The sequence below is a fragment of the Argopecten irradians genome, chromosome 6 (assembly GCF_041381155.1).
Source record: "Argopecten irradians isolate NY chromosome 6, Ai_NY, whole genome shotgun sequence".
Taxonomy (NCBI): Eukaryota; Metazoa; Mollusca; class Bivalvia; order Pectinida; family Pectinidae; genus Argopecten; species Argopecten irradians.
Window position 1 is genome coordinate 32,020,203 of NC_091139.1, and position 26,241 is coordinate 32,046,443.

General features: G+C 34.9%; 1 protein-coding gene across 1 annotated transcript in view; it reads right to left on the reverse strand.

The window, feature by feature from the left end:
* Positions 1 to 26,241, reverse strand: part of LOC138326460 (general transcription factor 3C polypeptide 3-like) — a 70,091-nt gene that overhangs the window by 36,657 nt on the left and 7,193 nt on the right. The window contains 20 exon segments of the mRNA XM_069272562.1: positions 412 to 499; positions 6,789 to 6,913; positions 9,896 to 9,971; positions 10,809 to 10,907; positions 11,670 to 11,738; positions 11,740 to 11,757; positions 12,204 to 12,308; positions 12,914 to 12,967; positions 14,501 to 14,537; positions 14,684 to 14,740; positions 15,251 to 15,316; positions 16,706 to 16,824; positions 18,907 to 18,965; positions 19,906 to 19,993; positions 20,641 to 20,807; positions 21,351 to 21,465; positions 21,766 to 21,842; positions 22,289 to 22,403; positions 23,440 to 23,462; positions 24,022 to 24,261. Of these exon segments, the coding sequence (XP_069128663.1) occupies positions 412 to 499; positions 6,789 to 6,913; positions 9,896 to 9,971; positions 10,809 to 10,907; positions 11,670 to 11,738; positions 11,740 to 11,757; positions 12,204 to 12,308; positions 12,914 to 12,967; positions 14,501 to 14,537; positions 14,684 to 14,740; positions 15,251 to 15,316; positions 16,706 to 16,824; positions 18,907 to 18,965; positions 19,906 to 19,993; positions 20,641 to 20,807; positions 21,351 to 21,465; positions 21,766 to 21,842; positions 22,289 to 22,403; positions 23,440 to 23,462; positions 24,022 to 24,261 (1,797 nt within the window).

Below are 26,241 nucleotides of genomic sequence, written 5' to 3' on the forward strand. Positions count from 1 at the left end.
GCTGACTTACTTAACTGGTAAAGAGCTCCCCTTCAATGAAGCTGACTTACCTAACTGGTAAGGAGCTCTCCTTCAATGAAGCTGACTTACCTAACTGGTAAAGAACTCTCCTTCAATGAAGCTGACTTACCTAACTAGTAAAGAACTCTCCTTCAATGAAGCTGACTTACCTAACTAGTAAGGAGCTCTCCTTCAATGAAGCTGACTTACCTAACTGGTAAAGAACTCTCCTTCAATGAAGCTGACTTACCTAACTAGTAAAGAACTCTCCTTCAATGAAGCTGACTTACCTAACTGGTAAAGAGCTCTCCTTCAATGAAGCTGACTTACCTAACTGGTAAAGAACTCTCCTTCAATGAAGCTGACTTACCTAACTGGTAAAGAACTCTCCTAACATTGAAGCTGACTTACCTAACTGATGAAGAGCTCTCCCTATGTTAAAGTTGGTTTCCTGACATTCTCCCCGTAACTCTGAGTAGTTATGTAGAAACACCAGGCCCTATAAAACAGGAGAGATACAATCTGTTTATGTTCACCTGACTGCTGAACATGTACAAAATCACACCCTAATGGAGCAGCCAACAGGATATTATGTATGTTTAAAACACAGATGCTCAGAGTGAAAGTTCCTAAAACTTCCTCTACAAGCGTCCTTGACCTCAGCTCAAGGTTAAGAGGTCAGTGAAAATCTGTGCATGCAATCTGAAGCTCCCCTGTAGTGAGAAGTGATAGACTGTATGTGTGAGTGGGAGGGGATTATATAAACAGTGTATATAACAGATTACAGATAATCTTAGATAAGGTACTTAGTCTAATCGTATGCTTCATCAATGACAAAACACTACATTTATCATGTAGGTATCCATTCATGAACTATAAAAATTATTATTTAGTATAAACAAGAAATGTTTGTATTACATACATGCTCACTGATTTCAATATTGAAGGAGGCCAGGACAAGATACAAAAGGACAAATATGAGATAAAAGTCCCCTTCTATCATAACAAGAACCTTAGAATATAGACGGGTGTTGGTAAGTGAGGTGGGAAAGGATGCAGTATAGTATGAGGGTGTGGATAGGTGGAATGAGGTAGGATGGCAGCAGGATCTTAGGCTATTAGAATTTGATGTTGACGGGGGTGCTTTAGAGTTTGAGGGAGTAAATTTGAGCAATTAGATAGGGTGGAACTGTTAGTCTGTAGATAGGTGTATTAATAAATTGAATTGTACATGTCTTGTAGGTGGGGATAGCTAAGGTACAGTATGCTACAGATACTTCTTGCATTCTAACATTAAGACATATGTTTTCTTATAATACAACAGGTCCAAAGGGCCTGCACTGTACAATTCAGCAATCAGTGTAAAGTATTCTGATTTAATATATTATACTTATAATAGTTTTCTACTTTTTAGCTGCCTGTACCAATAATGGTACACTGAATACTGAAATGTTAGATTTATTTCACAGTAGTCTACATAAAAAGAGCACATGTGCCCTATATACCCAATAACCAGTGTCAAGACAATGAATTTGACTTTATCTCACATCATCTTATCAGAAACTGTTGAAACTGTTCATCAATGAATACATAATACCATTCAAAGTAGCTGTAATTGACTGAGCTAATCATCAGTGAAATGTCACGGTTCATTAGTGTTAGACAAACATCACACTGATATAGATCAGAGTGTAACATGCTGTATACAGCCGATAACCGAGATCTACACATGGTATTGTATCAGTGTGGTGAATCTCAGGCAGTCATATATACCAGCCTTTATTAAATAAACATATCATATTATAATACAATGTTATAAATCATAATTATACACAATAGGAAAAAGATGTTATACACAATAGTGTAGGAAAATAGAATCAGCTTGAATTGACATGACAAGGTTTTTTTATTAATACTAAAATACATGCTTCCATACCATATACATGTAGTTCAATAGAAACAAAACATCCTTGGGACATTAATAAAAGATTTTTTCTATTTGTGAAAATATTTTTTTTTTCTAAAACAGTCCTGACATCTAACACAACCAACATGAATTATTAATAGAGTTAATATGAACTACATTCATTCCTAACAAGTTATAATTACAGAAATAAATTTAACATTTCAGGATTTAGATTACCTTTTTGTAGGAAGTTTATTATTACTTAGTAGGGATGTCAATTTAAAACTATTCACAACTAGAATACTGACAAGTCAGAAAGAGCCTTGCTATGACCTTGACCTGTCAAACCCTGACATTGACCTGTAACACACTCACAGACCTTTGGTAATTTCTAGGCTTTACTTAATTCCTCGCTTCACAGTATTATAAGATACCTATAATGTCTAATTGTAAAAGATGCTTAACTTGACCTTGACATCAAACCTTTGACCTTGACCCCTTTCAGTCCAACTCCTTTGTTTAGCTGTAAACAACTTTGCTCTATAATGTTATTACAAAATGTGTATCAGTTAATAGCTACAATACTGTCCACTTTTAGTCATGCCCTTTCAACCTCTAAAAGAGAGGTTCAAAGTCCTATATTTTGATCAGTTTTAGTGTCCCGACTAGCAGGTTACAAAAAGAAACAGTAATTTGTTTTTTTTTTACTGTTTCAATGGTAACAGCAAAAGTAGAACGAATATACGTACCCGGCCTACTATACCCTTCGGCCGGGTACAAATTGGTCCCTATGTGTCGTAGTGGAGCACTGCCTCCGAAAATCACTCGGGCACAGTTTTCTATACCATTTGTAGGCTTCCAACTATTTCATGCGTATACATGCATTTACATATTTTTTTTGTACAAAACAAACATAACTGCCATTCTTTATATCTACTGTACCGCTTATACGACGTCAAATTCACAATTTGTGGACTTGCTGTATAAATTCCCTTCAGAAAGACCTTCATATGTATTATGAAAAAATATAATGCTTCGATGAGAATTTTATAATTTATGTGGGACAGTTTTATTGCCAAGTAGGTAATTCATATCAAACAAGTACGATAAAATGCAAACAAACGTTTTATAGTGGTTTGCATAATCATTACTTTGCTCCATTAGCAGTAATAGGCACCAATTGTAGCTCTAAAGACAACACCATTTTCTGTCTTAAAGTCTTTTGAGCTACAATATTGCAGCTACAGCAAAAGCACCTAACATGGAAGGTTTGTGATAGCAAAAGGCACAACTAGGGTACTTGTCTGATATATTCAGAAAGTTTAATGGAGCTGCATTGAAGGGTTTTAGAGTTATTGCCCAGAAACAAAAGGAAACAGTAATTTGGTATTTTGACTAAGTTTCCATGGTAACAGGAAAAACACTTAATATGGAAGGTCTACAACAGCAAAAGGCACATCTAGGGCACTTATCTGATATATTCAGAAAGTTTCATGGAGCTGCATTAAACGATTTTGGAGTTAAAGTCCGGAAACAAAAGTTACCAGTAATTTGGTATTTTTAACTAAGTTTCCATGGTAACAGAAAAAATACCAAAAATGGAAGGTTTACAATAGCAAAAGGCACAACTAGGCACTTATCTGATATAAAGAAAGTTTCAAGGAGCTGTGTCAAAGCCTGGAAAAGAATCTTGGACAGATGGACAGAGCCCAATTTAATATCCCTCACAAACTTTATATATTTTACATCGATTGCGAAACAAGTTATACAACCTATGCAAATCACTTTCAAGTACCTGGTGAAAACCCATTTGATCAACCAAGTGAGCCCTAACCTTTTCACCTCCGTGCCGGAGATTGACCTCTACACCACCCAATCACCCTAAAATTTACATTTAACTTAAAAGTCCAGACAATAATAGTTTGTAACCAAATTGAGCCTTTTTTGGCTTTCCCATCTGGGACCTCTAAAGTATTAGCTTCATCATTTGTACCCTTGATTAGTGAAAATAGTTTTGTTAACCATAACAACTAAATGACATTAAAGTTTTTAAAACTTATAGCAAAAATTATCTAAGATTTCAATGATTTGGTGACTTTTTCTTGTTGAATGTTACTGTTATAACTACATTTTTTAAATTACACATGCGAAAACGCAGTAGATTGGTATAGTTGTTCGCATATGGAACACTTAAAAAATATACAATGGAACACTTAAACAAGAGATCCCAGAGGGATCTTGGCGCCCACCAAAGAATGATCTATGTCTGACAACAGAAAGAGGGATCTTTTCCCTGCTTTTCAAACTTTTACTACATACTATATATGAACCTTGAGAAAGATCCTTTCAGTACTTTCTGAGATATGTAGCAGTAACAAACTTCAATTATCAAAATTCAAGATGGCTACCTGTCGATCATCTTGCTGACCGATCTGTCCCAAAATGCAATATGCACAACTAGGGTCGTAGGGGAACCTACATATGAAATTTGAGAAAGATTCCTTCAGTACTTTCTGGGAAATAGTGTTAACAAACTTTAACTATCAAAATCCAAGATGGCCGCCGGTCGGCTATCTTGTTGACAGATCACTCCCAAAATGCAATATGCACAACTAGGGTTCAAGGGGAACATGCATATGAAATTTGAGAGAGATCCCTTCAGCACTTTCTGAGAAATAGCGGTAACAAACTTTAACTATCAAAATCCAAGATGGCCGTCAGTCGGTCGGCCATCTTGTTGACTAATTGGTCCCAAAATGCAATATGCACAACTAGGGCCCTAGGGGAACCTATATATGAAATTTGAGAAAGATCCCTTCAGTTCTTTCTGGGAAATAGCGGTAACAAACTTTAACTATCAAAATCCAAGATGGCCGCCGGTCGGCCATCATTGTTGACCGATTGGTCCCAAAATGCAATATGCACAACTAGGGCCTTAGGGAAACCTACATATGAAATTTGAGAAAGATCCCTTAAGTACTTTCTGAGAAATAGCGGTAACAAACTTTCACTATCAAAATCCAAGATGGCCGCCAGTCGGCCATCTTGTTGACCGATTGGTCCCAAAATGCAATATGCACAACTAGAGCCCTAGGGAAACCTACATGTGAAATTTGAGACAGATCCCTTAAGTACTTTGTGAGAAATAGCGGTAACAAACTTTAACTATCAAAATCCAAGATGGCCGCCAGTCGGCCATCTTGTTGACCGATTGGTCCCAAAATGCAATATGCACAACTAGGGCCCTAGGGAAACCTACATGTGAAATTTGAGACAGATCCCTTAAGTACTTTGTGAGAAATAGCGGTAACAAACTTTAACTATCAAAATCCAAGATGGCCGCCAGTCGGCCATTTTGTTGACCGATTGGTCCCAAAATGCAATATGCACAACTAGGGCCCTAGGGGAACCTACATGTGAAATTTGAGAAAGATCCCTTCTGTACTTTCTGAGAAATAGCGGTAACTAGAATTGTTAACGGACGGAAGGACGGACGGACGGAAGGACGGACGGACGGACGACGGACCACGGACGAAAGGCGATTTGAATAGCCCACCATCTGATGATGGTGGGCTAAAAATATACAAGACAGTGGAGATTAGTTCTTAAAATATAATTTCTTCAGTCGAAAGTCATTTCCGTGACAACAGTATAAACCTGACGTCAAATTGAATACGATGTTCCGTTGAAATGAAACCGATTCGTCTAGTAGGTCTCCTTTGAGGGTTTCAAGTTCTAAGAGGCTTATCCGTCATATCAAACAATTCATGCTTGGAATGATTGGTTCACAGCAAATTCTTGGTTCACAGAGCATAAACCAGAATGTTCCCCAAAACTTAAATTTCCCTGTTCACAGTTTAAGCATTTTCAGTTGGCTATATAATCAGAATAGGGTGTTTTACAATGCTAAATGTGAATTGAATTTATTCTTTATACACTTTTTTCAATTTAAAACTACAATCATTGCTCAGATTCTACTCAAAATTGAGAAAAGATTTAGGAACTATGACGTATCCACTGTATATTGTTCAGTATACCGGTTAGCGTTTTCACATGCATACTTTGGAAAAGATAGTTTTAACAGTAACATTCAATAAAAAAAAAGCCACTTAATCATTCCTAATCATTGAAATCTGTGATAATATTATGAACTTAATCCAGTTTTAGATCTGTTTCTCGTTTATATATATCTGTTTGATTATATAACAAAAATCACACTTTTCAACAATAATATAGCACACCTATCTATACTGTGTGTGAAATACAGGACAAAGTATAATACAATAAAACATCAATTTTACTTCTACGCATTGATGAATCACTCCTACTGTTCCATGGGCAACTTGTATATTTGAATTCTTGGCCGTGAGTTGAACACCAAACAAATATTTATCATGTGCACACCCCTAGACGACATTTTTTTTTTTAATAAAAGAAGCGTTTCCAAGAGTGTAAATAGAGTAGCCCGGTTTGTACGATAAGCGCCGGTGATCTGTTAACTTCCTTCATGATGTGTGCTTTCAACTGACATACTGTCTTTATGACATGTGTTATCAGTTAAAAAATGTTGTTCATACACTTTTTTCCCATGAGAATTTTTAAAAGTTGGCAATGAAATGTATGTGCACCTGTCTCCCAATTATAAAAGTTGACACTTTCATAGACTCGCTCGAAGTCAACAACTGTGTAAAGGGAGATAATCCACTCTCATCAATAATAATTCACAAAGTTGCACACTGAACAGTTTAGTTATAACACACTTTAACTCCCTAACTTATAGATTACAGGTACAAATGACATGCTGCTGTACATTGACAACCGATTTATTCTACATCATCTAATCAAATATGCTGTAATGATGTAATAATTAAAATGTTCCTACCTGAGTGAGAAGAAAATGCTTCTTTGCAGAAAACTTTTGGGCAGCCAGGTGTATAAACGTCAGCCCTATACAGAGACTAACCAGGGGGTCTTTAGGACGACTCCGAAGCACAGACACGTACTCCCCTGTAAAATATAATATATACATATTCACGGACATGTACTCCCCTGTAGAATATAGTATATACATATTCATCGACACATACTCCCCTGTAGAATATAATATATACATATTCATCGACACATACTCCCCTGTAGAATATAATATATACATATTCACCGACACGTACTCCCCTGTAGAATATAACATATACATATTCATCGACACGTACTCCCCTGTAGAATATAGTATATACATATTCACCGACACGTACTCCCCTGTAGAATATAATATATACATATTCACCGACACGTACTCCCCTGTAGAATATAATATATACATATTCACCGACACATACTCCCCTGTAGAATATAATATATACATATTCACCGACACGTACTCCCCTGTAGAATAATAATATATACATATTCACCGACACATACTCCCCTGTAGAATATAATATATACATATTCACCGACACGTACTCCCCTGTAGAATATAATATATACATATTCACCGACACTACTCCCCTGTAGAATATAATATATACATATTCACCGACACATACTCCCCTGTAGAATATAATATATACATATTCATCGACACATACTCCCCTGTAGAATATAATATATACATATTCACCGACACCTACTCCCCTGTAGAATATAATATATACATATTCACCGACACATACTCCCCTGTTGAATATAATATATACATATTCACCGACACGTACTCCCCTGTAGAATATAATATATACATATTCACCGACACATACTCCCCTGTAGAATATAATATATACATATTCACCGACACGTACTCCCCTGTAGAATATAATATATACATATTCACCGACACGTACTCCCCTGTAGAATATAATATATACATATTCACCGACAGTACTCCCCTGTAGAATATAATATATACATATTCACCGACACATACTCCCCTGTAGAATATAATATATACATATTCACCGACACGTACTCCCCTGTAGAATATAATATATACATATTCACCGACACATACTCCCCTGTAGAATATAATATATACATATTCACCGACACATACTCCTACTCCCCTGTAGAATATAATATATACATATTCACCGACACATACTCCCCTGTAGAATATAATATATACATATTCACCGACACATACTCCCCTGTAGAATATAATATATACATATTCACCGACACGTACTCCCCTGTAGAATATAATATATACATATTCACCGACACATACTCCCCTGTAGAATATAATATATACATATTCACCGACACATACTCCCCTGTAGAATATAATATATACATATTCACCGACACGTACTCCCCTGTAGAATATAATATATACATATTCACCGACACGTACTCCCCTGTAGAATATAATATATACATATTCACCGACACACGTACTCCCCTGTAGAATATAATATATACATATTCACCGACACATACTCCCCTGTAGAATATAATATATACATATTCACCGACACGTACTCCCCTGTAGAATATAATATATACATATTCACCGACACGTACTCCCCTGTAGAATATAATATATACATATTCACCGACACGTATTCCCCTGTAGAATATAATATATACATATTCACCGACACGTACTCCCCTGTAGAATATAATATATACATATTCACCGACACATACTCCCCTGTAGAATATAATATATACATATTCACCGACACATACTCCCCTGTAGAATATAATATATACATATTCACCGACACATACTCCCCTGTAGAATATAATATATACATATTCACCGACACGTACTCCCCTGTAGAATATAATATATACATATTCACCGACAGACTCCCTGTGAATATAATATACATATTCACCGACACATACTCCCCTGTAGAATATAATATATACATATTCACCGACAAGTACTGCCCTGTAGAATATACATATATATGCCCTGCCCACTGTAAGAAAAAATTATATATTCACCAACATACTCCCCTTAGACGACACAATCCCCTGTAGAATATAATATATACATATTCACCGACACCAATCCCCTGTAGAAAATATATAAATTCACAACTATCCCCTGTGAATATAATATATACATATTCACCGACACGTACTCCCCTGTAGAATATATAATATATACATATTCACCGACACATACTCCCCTGTAGAATATAATATATACATATTCACCGACACATACTCCCCTGTAGAATATAATATATACATATTCACCGACACGTACTCCCCTGTAGAATATAATATATACATATTCACCGACACATACTCCCCTGTAGAATATAATATATACATATTCACCGACACGTACTCCCCTGTAGAATATAATATATACATATTCACCGACACGTACTCCCCTGTAGAATATAATATATACATATTCACCGACACGTACTCCCCTGTAGAATATAATATATACATATTCACCGACACATACTCCCCTGTAGAATATAATATATATACATATTCATCGACACATACTCCCCTGTAGAATATAATATATACATATTCATCAACACGTACTCCCCTGTAGATATTACAATACTCCCCTGTAGAAAATATATACATATTCATCAACACGTACTCCCCTGTAGAATATAATATATACATATTCATTAACATGTACTCCACTGTAGAATATAATATATACATATTCACCGACACATACTCCCTTGTATAATATAATATATATACATAAACCAACATGTACTCCCCTGTAGAATATAATATATATACATACACCGACATGTATTCCCCTGTAGAACATAATATATATATACATACACCGACATGTACTCCCCTGTAGAATATAATATAATATATATATATATATATATACATGTACAACGTTTTAAACATTGACACATACTCCTCGAATAACTTCCAATACGATCATCTTAATACACATCCATAATTTCAATATAAATTAACACGTACATACTAGACATTATATCGATGGTATACATTTCTGAAATCATAATATTGTATACCTACCTAGAGCATATTTGTATGTTCCTGATAAATTTGCGTTGTGTCCATTTAACAAACAGATGGCAGAATGGTCTGGATGCTGTTAATACAGAAATGAGATAAACTTGAATGTCAATTTCTCCAAGTAAAGCAAGTAAAAGAAGTTAAAATTTGTTTGTTTGTTTGTTTAATTAATTAACGTCCTATTAACAGCTATGGTCATGTAAGGACGGCCTCCCATGTATGCAGTGCTTGCATGTATGTTGTGCGAGGTGCGTGTTTTGGGAGACTGCGTATTTCCATGTTGTGTTTTCTTGTATAGTGGAACTGTTGCCCTTTTTATAGTGCTATATCACTGAAGCATGCCGCCGAAGACACCAAGCAACATGCCCCACCCGGTCACATTATACTGACAACGGGCGAACCAGTCGTCCCACTCCCCGTTTGCTGAGTACAAAAATAGCAAATTGAATACAAGTTATGAAGTAGAGGACATGACATTTCCCCACTCTATATAAAATCAGAAAGGAATTAGATAATATTCCCAAAAGACAGGATGTACATGGGACTTGTGTGTAAAAGTTAAAGATATTGTTACAAACCTTTTTGTTACAAACCTTTCAGCTGCCAACAGTTTAAACAGGTTCTAATACACTTATCTTTCCAACAAGAAAGGAAATCTTGACAATATGGACATGGGCCAAAACAGGCACTAAACTCTATATGCAATGTGTAGAGATTGCTAACAGTTAATTTGAAGCAATGTGAGATATATGAAGCAAAACACTTCACCATCTTGTTCTACCAACTATTCTGACTCTCAGCATTTAAGAAATGAGAGTCACTGACTCTTTGAGATTTTAATCCAACTGGATACCCTGAATTTTCTAAATACACTAACCTAGCACTGACAAAGCATTAATCTGTAAATACTTACCGTCAGTAGGTAGCGTAGACAGAACTTGTTATATTTGTTTTCTGTGGACAGAGTTAGTAGCTGGTTAAGCAGGTTCCAAACTTGATTCTTTTCACCTTCCTATAAATATAAACAAAGGTCATTGGTAACAGTTTTATTAAAATTTCCTACATAAAATAAAACATTAGTTAGGACTGTCTGTATAAGAAAAGATTTCTAAATGATCTATTTTAAAAACTTTTCCCATTTGAGAAATTTGCTATATTTCCACCTCTAACAACAGACCCTGGATATCAAGTCTAAATAGACATAAGTTTTACTTTTATGCTACCATGATCATATTATAGGTACACATTAACTGTAAACACAATTCTACCAAAGGAGGTCAATGAAACACCTATCAATATTTACTGTGTAGCAAGTAAATTTTTGGAGAGGGAAGTGAGCGGGGGGGGGGGGGGGGGGGGGGGGGGGGGGTGAGGTATTTTCCCTAAATTTGCAGTTTCCCTGAAATTTGTGAATTCAAAATTCCGGCAAAATATTTTGAATCTCACTACTTTTATGTAAAGTGCTGATATTGTAGATAGAGGCATTGGTGAACTGCAAAATTAAACCCCTGCAAATATGCTCCATTAGTGAAACCGTAAAACATGTGTCCCGTAAATTCATAATGGTATACAGTAGATGTGTCTCAATATGAACTTTATGAATGAGATGAGAGGTTTTATGACAGAATCAGATGATCAACACTAGACAAACTTACTTGGGTCATACTACCCCGTAAGTATCCCCTATTACTATTTCATGACAACAGCCATCATCCCAGCAGATATTTCTGACTAGGGCGCAATGTGTTGTAAAGATTATGGATGAATAGCATACCTTCTGACACATCTCACGAACAAACGTAAAAGCCATCAGTCCGTTTTTAGTCATGATGCAGGCCACTAAAACACATAAACTCCGCTTGCTGTAATACAGATTTATAAAGCATGAGATATGATAAACACATATACTAAACACCTGCAATTTAAAACTTATATTCCGTTGTACAGGGTCATTCTACCATGGGGGTCAAAATACCTACCTGTCGAAGAGGAGACAACCCCTTAATAATAACTCATTCTTTTCAAGAATATGATCATTATTATTAACGTCATACATTAGATTTAGAATCATGCTCAACCTATTGATGGTAATGGTCTTTTTACAGAAACATACTAAATGAATGGGAACAAAAAGATACACTTGTACCCCTAAACGTTTACGATCCTTGATAGATATATATTAATAGAGAATTGTGTAAACTAGGTAAACAAATAAAACCAAACAAGACCACATACATCTGGTCTACATAATATACATACATCACTCACACTGCTGAACATTACACAATAAATAATAAATCTTCTTTACCTTGAGTTTCCTTGGATCGTACATGAAGAACGGACAGGACATGGCTATTGCTGTCACTTCCATTAGTTCAAGGTAGTTCTTCTTGTCCATCAGCAGGTCACATACCTAAAATACATGTTACAGAGTAGGATGATTAAAATACATTACACCAAAGAGTAAGACATCCTAATTACATTAAATCAGAGATTAAAACAACTGAAATACATCACATCAGAAATACAAACCAAAAGCTTGATCCAAGCATCAGAATGTCGGATAAGGTGCTGCAAAGCATGGTCATATAACACAGTAGTATATATTATTAATTATATATAATTATTTTAATGTAGAACCTTTATACATATTTCATGATTGCCTATCTACATAGATTTTGGTGTGATATGTTTTGCTATTATCAGATTTTAATATGTTTCTAATAATAACAGAGAAACTATCAATAATAGGAGGGTCCCAATAGTAAAACATGCAACTAGGGCACTAGCCTGATATACATAAAGATTCAAGGAGCTTAAGTTGAACAGTTTTGGAGTAACAGCCCGTAAAAGCATCTTGGACAGATACATTCACACATGCATAGTTGGACAGAGCCCAATTTAATATTCCCCTCAAATGTGTTTCACAGAGTATAACATGTAAATTACATTAGATATTAAAATTTTCAATAAACAATCAAAAATAGGAACTTGATATAGAGAAGAGTTGAAGCTTACCTTGACAAATAAATCCCAAAGATCATCTACTGGCAAGTCTGTTTTTGTATATCCCTATGAGAAGTTTAAAGTTAAATTACCAGCATATCAATATTAAGTTCATACTACAAACATTAACATCTAGTACAAAGATCATCTACTACTGGCAAGTCTGTTTTGTATATCCTATGAGAAGTTTAAAGTTAAATTACCAGCATATCAATATTGATGAATATATGAATCCGTATTATGCGTGAATATTGCTGTGAAACTGATCGAAAGTTGTCTTATACTTTACCGAAAGAAGGGCCATAATGGCCTCATCATGCTTTCCTACAGATGAGGGAGGAGAGGAGAGAGCCATCGCTGGCCCCGACGTGTATGAGGGGCCATCTCCACCACATTGCCATATGCTTGAACAGCCTCCTCAAACTCGCCAATACTCGGCCATTTTTCAGCCAAACAGGCGGCAGCCTAGATAGATTAAAAATTGGATATAAATCTAAAACAAGAACAATTACATACATAATTTCCACAATTGGCAATCAATCAGGAGTTGCGTTCCCTTTAATTTCTTTGAAAATTCAGAATTGATGTGTTTAATGACTATCTGATAGCAATTAAATTTCATAAACTCAAACAATCCAACAACTAATATTCTATAAAATATCTGTTTATTACCTCAGTTTTACAAAATTCCTTAACATTTTTAAGGAAATCCATAAAGTGCCGAACTACCTTTCCGAAACGGCTATATAATTTTTAAAAATAGGAATGTCAAACGAGATCCAATAAGTTTGTAGAGAGTCCTCAGAAGTTAATAACTTACACGTGTGACTAGCACACCTATCAACCACCTATCAAACTGTTTTAAATAGAATAACTAAAAATGTTAATTTTTCCATAACGCGGTGTCGTTTTATGTTTTCACCGTCCGTCCGACCAAAATGAGCCGCGCGTGTAGTTGTCTATCACTGCGCCTAGACGCAAAACAACGAAATGAATCTCCACTGTTATCATATATTAGACAGGATTATCTCATATGTTTTGTGTTTGATAACCTCATCTTAAACCATCATATCTTTTGATTATTGAATGTTTTTAGAAACCTTTTAAATTTGTCCGGAAAGGTATTGGGCCTTTAACTAAAAAATCCAATAGTAAAATCATTAAGTAACTTAAGTTTAGGAAAAGACATTAACATTGGACATGTAAAAAACACAGATTGAAAATCATTCAAATACACCCACGTTAGTCTATATGGTAAAACAGTTTCTGGGAAAAGGATCCTTACACCTGTTAAACAAAACACTTTTTTTGTAGTTGAATAACAATTGAAAGTATTAACAAAACCCAGGTCTATATGGTAACAGTTCTGGGTTTATAATCTTACACCCCTGTAAACAAACATACAGTTACTCAGATTACAAACAAAACTTTACACCACATCTGATGATCAAAATCGATGTGGGCAGATAGATATATGCAATAAATAAACTTACACTGGGATCTTACACCTGTAAACAAAACACAGATAACTTTACACCCAGGTCTATAGGTAACAGTTCTGGGATCTTACACCTGTAAACAAAACACAGATAACTTTACACCCAGGTCTATAGGTAACAGCTCTGGGATCTTACACCTGTAAACAAAACACAGATAACTTTACACAGTCTATAGGTCTGGGATCTTACACCTGTAAACAAAACACAGATAACTTTACACCCAGGTCTATAGGTAACAGTTCTGGGATCTTACACCTGTAAACAAAACACAGATAACTCTTACACAAAACCAGATAACTTTACACCCAGGTCTATAGGTAACAGCTCTGGGATCTTACACCTGTAAACAAAACACAGATAACTTTACACCCAGGTCTATAGGTAACAGTTCTGGGATCTTACACCTGTAAACAAAACACAGATAACTTTACACCCAGGTCTATAGGTAACAGTTCTGGGATCTTACACCTGTAAACAAAACACAGATAACTTTACACCCAGGTCTATAGGTAACAGCTCTGGGATCTTACACCTGTAAACAAAACACAGATAACTTTACACCCAGGTCTATAGGTAACAGCTCTGGGATCTTACACCTGTAAACAAAACACAGATAACTTTACACCCAGGTCTATAGGTAACAGCTCTGGGATCTTACACCTGTAAACAAAACACAGATAACTTTACACCCAGGTCTATAGGTAACAGTTCTGGGATCTTACACCTGTAAACAAAACACAGATAACTTTACACCCAGGTCTATAGGTAACAGTTCTGGGATCTTACACCTGTAAACGAATCATGGATAATTTTACATCAAGGTCTATAGGTAACAGTTCTGGGATCTTACACCTGTAAACAAAACACAGATAACTTTACACCCAGGTCTATAGGTAACAGCTCTGGGATCTTACACCTGTAAACAAAACACAGATAACTTTACACCCAGGTCTATAGGTAACAGTTCTGGGATCTTACACCTGTAAACAAAACACAGATAACTTTACACCCAGGTCTATAGGTAACAGTTCTGGGATCTTACACCTGTAAACAAAACACAGATAACTTTACACCCAGGTCTATAGGTAACAGTTCTGGGATCTTACACCTGTAAACGAACATGGATAATTTTACATCAAGGTCTAAAGGTAACAGTTCTGGGATCTTACACCTGTAAACAAAACACAGATTAATTTACACCCAGGTCTATAGGTAACAGTTCTGGGATCTTACACCTGTAAACAGATTATGGATAATTTTACATCAAGGTCTAAAGGTAACAGTTCTGGGATCTTACATCTGTAAACAAAACACAGATTAATTTACACCCAGGTCTATAGGTAACAGTTCTGGGATCTTACACCTGTAAACAGATCATGGATAATTTTACATCAAGGTCTAAAGGTAACAGTTCTGGGATCTTACACCTGTAAACAAAACACAGATTAATTTACACCCAGGTCTATAGGTAACAGTTCTGGGATCTTACACCTGTAAACAAAACACAGATAACTTTACACCCAGGTCTATAGGTAACAGTTCTGGGATCTTACACCTGTAAACAGATCATGGATAATTTTACATCAAGGTCTAAAGGTAACAGTTCTAGGATCTTACACCTGTAAACAAAACACAGATTAATTTACACCCAGGTCTATAGGTAACAGTTCTGGGATCTTACACCTGTAAACAAAACACAGATAACTTTACACTCAGGTCTATTATGATTTTCTGATTATGACAAATATGTATCACGTACTTCACAAGTTGATCTGTAAATTAAGTTTGATGTGACATTGTTTATACGGTCCTATGGAATAAAAGTCAATACAATATCTGAACTCTTTTATCTTCTAAATCAACGACTAAAACAGTCCATTATGAAATTTCAAGGTTGAATGATTTGCTGTCAAGAACCTAGACCTTTAAATGACTGAGAAGTTGAATATCAAAATAACAAACTGGCATTGTCACAAAAGAAATCATTATAAAACTATGCTGCTTTTTGCAATAGATTTGTTGCAATTGATTCGTTTAGTATGCAAGACAAAAATATTGAACTGATTTCTTTTCTTGAAAAACAGGAGTCAAAAAGTTTAGTCAGCATTTCCCTTCATTAATATGAAAGAACAAGAAACGTTTTAAGGATATTTGCCATTTCTATGGCTATGCGGTGATCCGCAATTTTCTATGGCTGATTGACCCCTGGTTTATGTGGCTATTTGACCCCCAGTTTTCTATGCTATTGGACCCACAAGTTTCTGTGGCTAATTGACCCCTAGTTTCTATATACTATTAAACTTACGTTTCTATGGTAATTCGACCGCTGACAAGATCATCGTTGTCAACGGTGTCAATATGGTTCTTCTCCCAAACTGCCTTATTAGTGAATATCAGGGTCACTCCACAATGTTTCACTAGCACCTGTCAAACATTAATCAAACCTCATTGGTAACTTAAAGTCAGTGGGATCAAACCAAACATACAAATATTTTTAGGACATGTAATATCTTCATTTCATTTCAGCAATAGGCTTTTTTCAAAAACTCTTTGTGCAAATAAATGATTAAACAAAAACACACATGACATTGATATTTAAGAAATGTTAAAATATCTTAAAACAGACTTGTTTGAAAAAAGAAGTACTAGTTGGTGACAGAATACTGATCTTCATAGCTTCAGAATTACTATGTAGAGCTCAAGGCTTCTGTGCTTGCATATGAAATGAAAAGTTTGGTTTGGGCAAACAAAAACACTTAGCTAAACAGGGTCTTCAACTTGTTGGAGTTGGATTTAACATATGGTTCAACTGTACAAAGTAGTTGAAAATTAAAAATGGATTTTTTCACTTTTTAATTAAGAATCTTTTGTTTGTTTTTTATTGTTTACTGGTGTGTAAAATGCATTTGTCGAACAGATATTTTTGATGGTGCGCATTAGCGCATCATGTTGAAATATTTGTCCAACAAATGCAGTTTACACACCAGTTAACAACAAAAAATTGAAATTATTATTCCTTATCTTTACATTTTAACCAACTTATTTCTTTTAAATTTAATGTTCTGATAAAATAAAACTTCCTTTTTTCAATGTTATACGATTGATGTAACACATGGAAATGATGGAATCCCGAAACAGGGTTCTCCAATTTGGCCAGAATTGTTATCAAGTTCAGAAAGTACACAAAATATAGCTCTACAATAACATTAACTTTTTTTATTCAATTGGTGCAATATTTCTCAAATATCTTATTTTCTGAAATATAATTTAATATATTTATCATATTCAAGTTGTTTAATTAAAGAGTTAAAAATACAGAAACAATATAGGCCAAATCTGATGCACATTAACATTACTTGTGGAAGTAAGTGTTCGGGTGTATGTATTCTCCCATTCTTCACAGGGATATCCAGTGGTTGTTTGCTATAGGGAAAAGATTAATAAAATCTGTTACCTGTAAGTGAACGAGATCGGGTTATCTCAGTCGAGGGCTAAGATTTTGTAACATAATCCCAACCGAGGCGTTAGCCGAGGTTGGGATGTTACAAAATCTTAGCCCGAGACTGAGATAACCCGATCTCGATCACTTAAAGGTAATAGATTTTTTTCCTCGTGCCTCTAAGATATAACAAAACCCATCTATATACGCGTTCCGAATGTAAAATTATCCCGTCATGGGCCTCCTGGTTCAAAGCCGATTAACCATTACATCTGCGCTTCGATTTCAGTCATTCCGCATAAAACTATAGTTCGGTTATATCAAAGACAAACGATGATCAATCGGTACATACTGTTTCATAATTAAAAACAACAACCAAACAATGCATGGTAAATCACTGAATGCACATATTTCTAATAATATTGACTAGCTGACGCTTGTGACGTCACCGGTTCAAGAGTTTGACGTCACATGCGCGGACTGTTACAAGAATGGCGTAAAATTCCGCCAAAATTCGCGTAAAGGTACCAGACAGATCGGACGAGATAGAAAAATCTAGCACCGGGTATCATGTGAGATTTCCCTGTCCGAGGTGCGAGAAAACTCTATCTTACACAGGGGGGTGTAAGACAGCTCACATGCACTAGACAATGACGTGACATCATCAATAAATGGGGTGTAACTGCGGCGCACATTGTAGATGACGTCATCAATTTTGACGCATAACGAAGTTCCTGTGATAATGGCGCGATGAAAAAGCTGAAAACCAACTGGAATTTCAACATTTTTCTACTAAGTATGGGAGAAAAAGAATCTTACATGGGTCTGTCAAGAGGATAGGGATATTTCAATCCTCGTGAAAGATTTTGGCCATCAACCCTTGGAAAAGCTCGGTTTGAGATATTCCTGTCCACTTGACAGACCAATGTAAGATTCTATTATTCTTACACGACAACCGACTGTGTTTACACAAGTTTAAACAATTTCCCAGTTGGTAAGATTATATAGCAAAGAAAAAACGTTAAAATCATTAAAATGTGTTTTCATTTGGGTAATTATATACTGACCTCAACACATTCCATCAATTTTTTCTCTGTAATAAGTAATTCTAGATACAAGTTCACATCTGTAACAAATACAACAAATGAATTTGTAGTACAAATCTTCTAAAGGCACTGCTTCAAAATATGTAAAATAAGGTCTATCATCATATCTACCTTTAATTCACTCAGATAAATGACAAGCATTGTAAGTACTACTGAAGCAATACGTTGGCACTGCTGATCCCCATAAACATTATAATGAACTTAACCTTGTCCTGACATTCATGAATCCCAACTAGGCCCAAATACTACGCAGTTATACAAGCTGTATAGTGGAAATCTATGAAGAAAGGAAGCCACTTGAGTCCAGACATTGATTTCATAAAAATAGTTATGATGACCTTGACTCTAATTCAATCCCCCTTTAGAAGTTAACATTATATAAAGTTTCAATCAATTAACACCAAAAAGTAATCTTCTGCAAACCAAAATTTGGGAAAACAAGGTATTTTTAGCCACAGTGACTTTTTTACCCAAATTTCAATCCCAACCATGCATGTGCAACTTCATAAGCAACCATTGTATAAAGTTTGAATAAAGTTCATCTATTTGTTCTCAAGTTATCGTCTGGAAACTAACATCTGGAAAGACAGATGGAAGGACAGATAGACAGACAGATGAAAGGACAGACAGACAGAAAGACAGACAGGCAGAGCTTTACATCAACATGGAATAATAAAATAAATTCCAACTTGAAGTTGGAAGGAAACTAATCATGAATAGATTTTTTTTTGTTTTATATTCAGGTTGATCTTTAAATAGAATAGCGCACTGCTGCCCTGCCTGCATTTTATGAACATTCCTTAACTTTAAGGAATTAGTTAACTTTAAGGAAGACTCCTTAACTTAAGACTTTCTCCTTAACTTCTGTTAATAATACTTTTCTATGGGGAAGTTTAAGTTCAGGAACTGAGTTAAGTTAAGGAAAGTTCATGAAACTGGGTCCTGATAGACAAGGCCTACCCTCTGATGTAACTTTCTCAGGATGGATCTGGAAAGCCCCCTTCATGATGTTTACAGCATTCTGCTTCTCACCAAGATTAAAGTATTGCTGAAATGAAAACAAGTTCATCTCATATTGGATTCATTTTTAACATGTAAATTATCGGCTACATATGAGCTTTTACACATACTTAAACCTCGTCTGAACATTAATTTCCTGTAAATGCACCAATTCCTTTGTCCTAATACTATAAATATGTAACACTGCCATTTTTATTCATCATATTTTCAAATACCAAAATTGTACAATGTACAAGTTTTTAGTAGCCAAGCAGTTTAGGAAATCTTCTACTAGCATATGAACAATAAGTTTTTTTGGCTAAGTTGTTTAAAAAATATTTCAACTGGATTTACTAAATATGTTAGCCTTTAATAAGTTTTTCAACAACAACAACAGGGCTCTGGAGTGTATATAACTGCCTTTTAGAAAATCACATGACAGCCAATACTGAAAGTTATGTTCTCTAAACACCTTTAATTTAACGTAATCAATTTTTAGGTCAAAATTAATTTTGAATAAAACATGTTGATTAATTCGCACATTCACAATAGTTGCATTATTTATCAAAGACATGTAGGAAACGTCATCAGCACAATAATGACTTTCAGCAAAGTGTCCAGCAAATTTTGTCTGATGCAAACATTTAGAATATTAACAGCCTTTTTAATTAAGAACTATATACATGGGCCTATTACCATGGATAGGTCCCTGGCCAGTTCTATGTACTTGTCCCCATCCCCAGCTGGGATCAGACCCAGTAGAGTCCTATAGCCCTCCATGGCTTTCTTTGTTTCCCCTAGCTCCTCATACAGCTTTACCCGCTCCATTATGTACGTTGGGTTCTTAGGATCGCTGCGTATGGCTGAAAACGCAACAGTAACAACATTAGCATCATTTCTGTTATCTAATGAATTAATTCATTTAATTTATCAATTTTTTGCTAATACACTATTCCGTCTTTGCATATAAGTGAGTTCCTCTCCTTGCAGGTAGACATCCTTTGTTGAGTCATTAATTTGTGAGTGAAAACTCTAACGTCACGGTCGCAAACACATGACATTAATCTTTAAAATACAGATACAGAATAACAATATACTCGTGACCCATTTGATTGACAACTGTTTCGTTACATGAACAATTATATTACATCATGTTACATCATATACTGAAGATAACACATCAAATTAGCTACCTCATTTTAACGATGACAGAACCCAATGCCTTCTTCACAGTAGTAAACATTAATTAAGACAGTGTAAAGAGGTTTATATTAATTAGAATGATCCACCCTGAGAATATGCTGTAAGAGTTATCTTCCTTGGCAATAAGCTGCAAGAGTTATTTATTTTGGAAATAGGCTGCAATAGTTACCTACCTTGGCAATAAGTTATTAAGAGTTATCTACCTTGGGAATAAGCAACCACAGCCTGTGAAGTCTGATTCTGATCCAGAAACATCTCAGCCAAACGCCCCCACTGCTCTGAGTCCCGAGGGTTCAGGTAAGCAGCCAGAGTGTGAAACTGATAAAAAATACATACAACTCAATGATATATGTGTATCTTAAATATATTGGATAATTAATATTGTCCAACATAAAATTAACCATAAGTGTATTGAACATTTCTTATCTCAAAACTGGAACAATTAATTTATATGAATTGAGTAAGGTTAATGAGTTCATGGATCAAAAATCAAATGCATATCACATGTGCTTTGTTTCACTATTGATGCCATGGTTGTTAACTTAAATGTTAAGGGCTATTTCATTAAGATATCTCTCTGACATGAAGAATCCTAGACTAATCAGCCCTATATCTTACCTCTAAAGCCTTCTGCATATCTCCAGTAGTCTCATATATCACAGCTAAGGTTTGGTACGGCAGGACTGCTCGTGGAGCTTAGCAACAAATTCAAAACTATCATGAATATCCTTAATTAATAAACAAATGGAAATGGATCCTACATACTTTCATTCTTAGTATCCAGTAAAAATCAATTATGCACTAATAAATTGAGCATTGACTTAAAAGATTTATTATAGCCCTACTTTATCATGACAACATGTACAAAATGTTACTGCCCATTAGGATCTGTTGTTTGGTAAACATTATTCAGGGCTTGAGGACCTGACCATACATATAATGAGGACCTTATTTTTTCACTTGACAACATCAATATATGAAAAAAGTGCACTATAGGCACAAACATATGGTAGGTTATGGCCAAAAAATAGGCTAAAATAAAAAAAAGTTTACCTCCAAAAGGCATCTCTTAGTCCAGCTGGTGTTCATCAATAACTAAGAAGTACAAGATGTCAATTCCATGTACAGTACATGTACCTACCCTCTTTGATGATATCCATACAAATATGAATAGCTTCTTCTATATCTCCCCTGGCAAATTTCAGATTGGCTTCTCCCATCAAACCCTTCAAATGCTTCGGGATCAACCGCTTTGTCTGTGGGAACAAGGCATTTTTTTTATTTAATGATCTTCAGAAAGTGATCAAGACTAGAAATGCATGTAGGACGAAAGGTTCCTTCCTTTGTTATGGGACTGAAATGGCAGGACAAGATGGACATGAGAAAAATTGTATAGTTTTGTAATTCTTAATTTTGAAAAATTCAATACCTCATGATTTTTGTTTTTGAACATGGTTTTACCTTTCACACCCGCTCACGTGTACATATTGAAATTTTCCACCAGAATAAAATTAAAGGGACAATTCAGTCTAAGAGAACATTAAAATTTGTACAAATATCGGAAAAACCCCTGTTCTAATGGAAATTAGATCAGTCGGTTTTACTGTGATATGCCAGAAAAGCCCATGGTGGTGAAATGTTCAAACTCGCTCGCTATCCGCCATTACACATTGTGGTCGAACATCTTGTATGCCGAACCCTTTCCCTTGCTCGTAGAGTAATGCAACTTTTGTCTAGAACTGCTCAAATCGCTCTGACAGTAGTGTGTTTACCTTATTAGGTGAATTATCTTGCCTCAAAATCATTTCATCACCTCCTTAGTGGTATTTTGTGTTATATATTTCATAAGAAATGTAGAACAATACATTTATGCCATAGTTTGCTTGTTGGTTATGTAAAAGAATTAACCTGGGTGAATTGTCTCTTTAAATAACTGTAAAGTATATGCAGTCCATTTGGTGGTAGAAGCATAAAGTCATCAAAAGGCTATTAAATTAGTGAATAAAGGAAAGCAATAGAGACTAGAATACTTCAAATACATCAAGCATTTTTATTTCTTCAAACTGTGCATGCTCTTAAAGATTTTCATATTAATGTCACTGCATTAATAAAATTTGAATAACTTCAAAGTACGATTTATCATTGTATAGATGATAAAGATAGCAAGAAAAAAGAAAAGTCAATAAATTCAGCATGTAAACCATATATTGTCTGTAAAGATGGATTCCTTATTTGTATTCAAACAAAAATTATTGTCTCTCAGATATCAAATTATTAAACTTCTGTACTTACATAACTTCTTTTGGTATACTTTCCTGAAATATTCGAAGATATAAATATATTGTCAATGAAAGTAATTTCTCATTTAACCTTTTGTGTAACTACTGATCAATATAACCAACTCTTATGTTTAATGGTATTGTATAGCTGGTAGTTTACGCGAGTCAACATTTCATGATTCAATTAATAGAAACAAACACATTTAATTTGAGGGTTTTAAAATTTTCAAAACCTGACTTAAGACTTACTATGCATATGGCTAGTAATCAATTCTCAATATTTCATAAATAAAATTAAATAGGCATTCAATTAAAAATATTTCAGACCTGACCAAATTGTTCTGTCTGTAAGGTAAAATCTACTATCCAAAGACAGGTACACAGCTCAAGGTCAAGGGATTACCTACACTCAGGTGCCTGGCTTGTTTAAATAAGATATGATGTCGTACTGCAAAATATTTCAGGTACATTTGTATATACCACATCATTTTTTGATGAAAAAAGAGCCAGACACCTATGATACATGAACATCAAAGATTTCAGTTTTAGATTATCATACATGGAATGTAATGTTTAAATTAAGCAGTTAGCTTACTTTTCTTCACAGGTGATATGGAGCCATCTGATGACTGAGCGTCATCTGTTCTTTTTTTGGATTGAGATGGGCGAGAACTTGTACTTGGTAGGTAGTCGGGGTCATCATCTTCGTTGATAACTTCCATCTCATCGTCGTCTTCATCCTCAGAATTATTGTCATCTTCTTTTTCAATTTCCTCTGCATCTTGCTCATTCAAATTGGTAATCATTTCATTGAACTCATTGAAGTTTATCTCACCTGAAAGGAAAGCAAAATGGAAATAATAATCAATGATAGTTATTTCTTTCACAATATAAGTATATATACTAACGTCATTATACCCAAATTGATACCAATACACGTAGATTTCTCTTATATGACATTTGTTGTTTGGTATGCTTCACTTTTTTCTGTTTTGTTTTCAAAAAGAGCATACAAACTTTATTTTGATGCTTTGTTTTTCTTATTACAGTGCTTATTTTTATTGTTAGAATGATTAATATCGTGTCTTGAAATTTCTAGTTTTGTCACATGATGTGTACCCAAATTGATACCCAGCAAGAAAAAATATATAAAATTAAGAAAAATCAATTTATATAGATTTTTGTGATTTTACTTTATAAAAGGAACGTAGTTGCGTTTATTATAACAAGTTATACTGAATACAGTTATACATTTTACTGTAAAAATTGTACAAGTGTTTTCACAACAGTACCTGTGCTAATTTGGTACCCTGTAACACCACGTAATGACTTGTGTGATATTTCAATGATTTAAAATCAGTTTTCTGTGGCATTCACCTAAGCTTATATAGTTCCAATGTGGTGTATATGTCAAAAGACCACTATCAATTATTTTTAATGATTGTAAAAAATTTCAATGTAAAAAAAACTACAAACATAATTATGAATCAATCAAGTTACAAAATACTTGAATCTAGTAACAGTTTTAGTAAAAATTAAGATGGAGAAATAACGCTATACAAAGAGCAATTTGAACATGACTAAATAAAAAAATAATGTGTGGCAACTATATTTTATCTATTTCTGTTAAGTGTTTATATCTTAAATTTCATTATTTAAGAAAATTTTCTTTGAGGAGGCCTTACGCTTTGAAAAAAAACACTATTATAGTACAAATAGTAATTGTCGCACGGCCACATTTCTAGGGATTAACACATTTCAGACAGAGTTATCAATTTCAAAGTTATCTTTCAGAGAAAATAACAGAAATAATTACGTAAAACGAAGCGTAATTATCAATAAATGATGCATCTTTGGTATCACCACTGAGAAATTAGGTAAACTTTAACGACACAAATGTTTTAGGTATTTTTTCAATTAGGGTATCAATTTGGGTACAATGACGTTATCCTATGCAGGGTTTACACAATACATCCTAAACAGGATTTGTATGAGGTGTTCCATAAATCAGGTCCTTCTCAGATAAAGTGGGATCCCTTTGTATAATTGGACTTTGAGAATAACAGAAGAGTCTGTCTTCTATTTTCTGTGCTTAAAAAGGATATGGGGGACAGTGTAAACAAGAGGCCCAGAGGGCCTGTATCGCTCACCTGGTTATTGTAATGCCAAGTAATGTTCTGATTACAGGATCTTGTTGCTTTTCTGAAGAAATTTAAGATTTACCTCTAATTTCCCTATTGGGACCCATTTTTTCTGCTCCACTGGGTTTGAGCCAAAATTTATACAAACTATGTTCCCTTTCCTATCCGATGTTTCTGGCCAAATTTAGTTACATTCAATGCAGAACTCTATGACTAGTAGGGATTTAAAGGATTTACCTCTATATCCCCTATTGCGCCCCGCCTCTTCTGCCCCCAAGGGGTCAGAGCCAAAATTTATACAAACTCTGTTCCCCTAAGGATGTTTCTTGCCAAATTTTGTTACATTCCATGCAGAACTCTATGACGAGTAGTGATTTAAAGGATTTACCTCTATTTCCTCTATTGGGCCCCGCCCCCTCCTGCCCCCGGCGGTCAGAGTCAAAATTTATAATCCATGACTAGTAGCTATTTAAAAGATTTACCATATATCCCCTTTTGGGCCCCACCCCTCCTTACCCCCTGGGGGCAGAGCCAAAATTTATACAAACTGTATTTCTCTTCCCCCAAGGATGTTTCTGGCCAAATTTGGTTACATTCCATGCAAAACTCTACGACTAGTAGCCATTTAAAGGCTTTACCTCTATTTTCCCTATTTTCCCTATTTGGGCCCCATT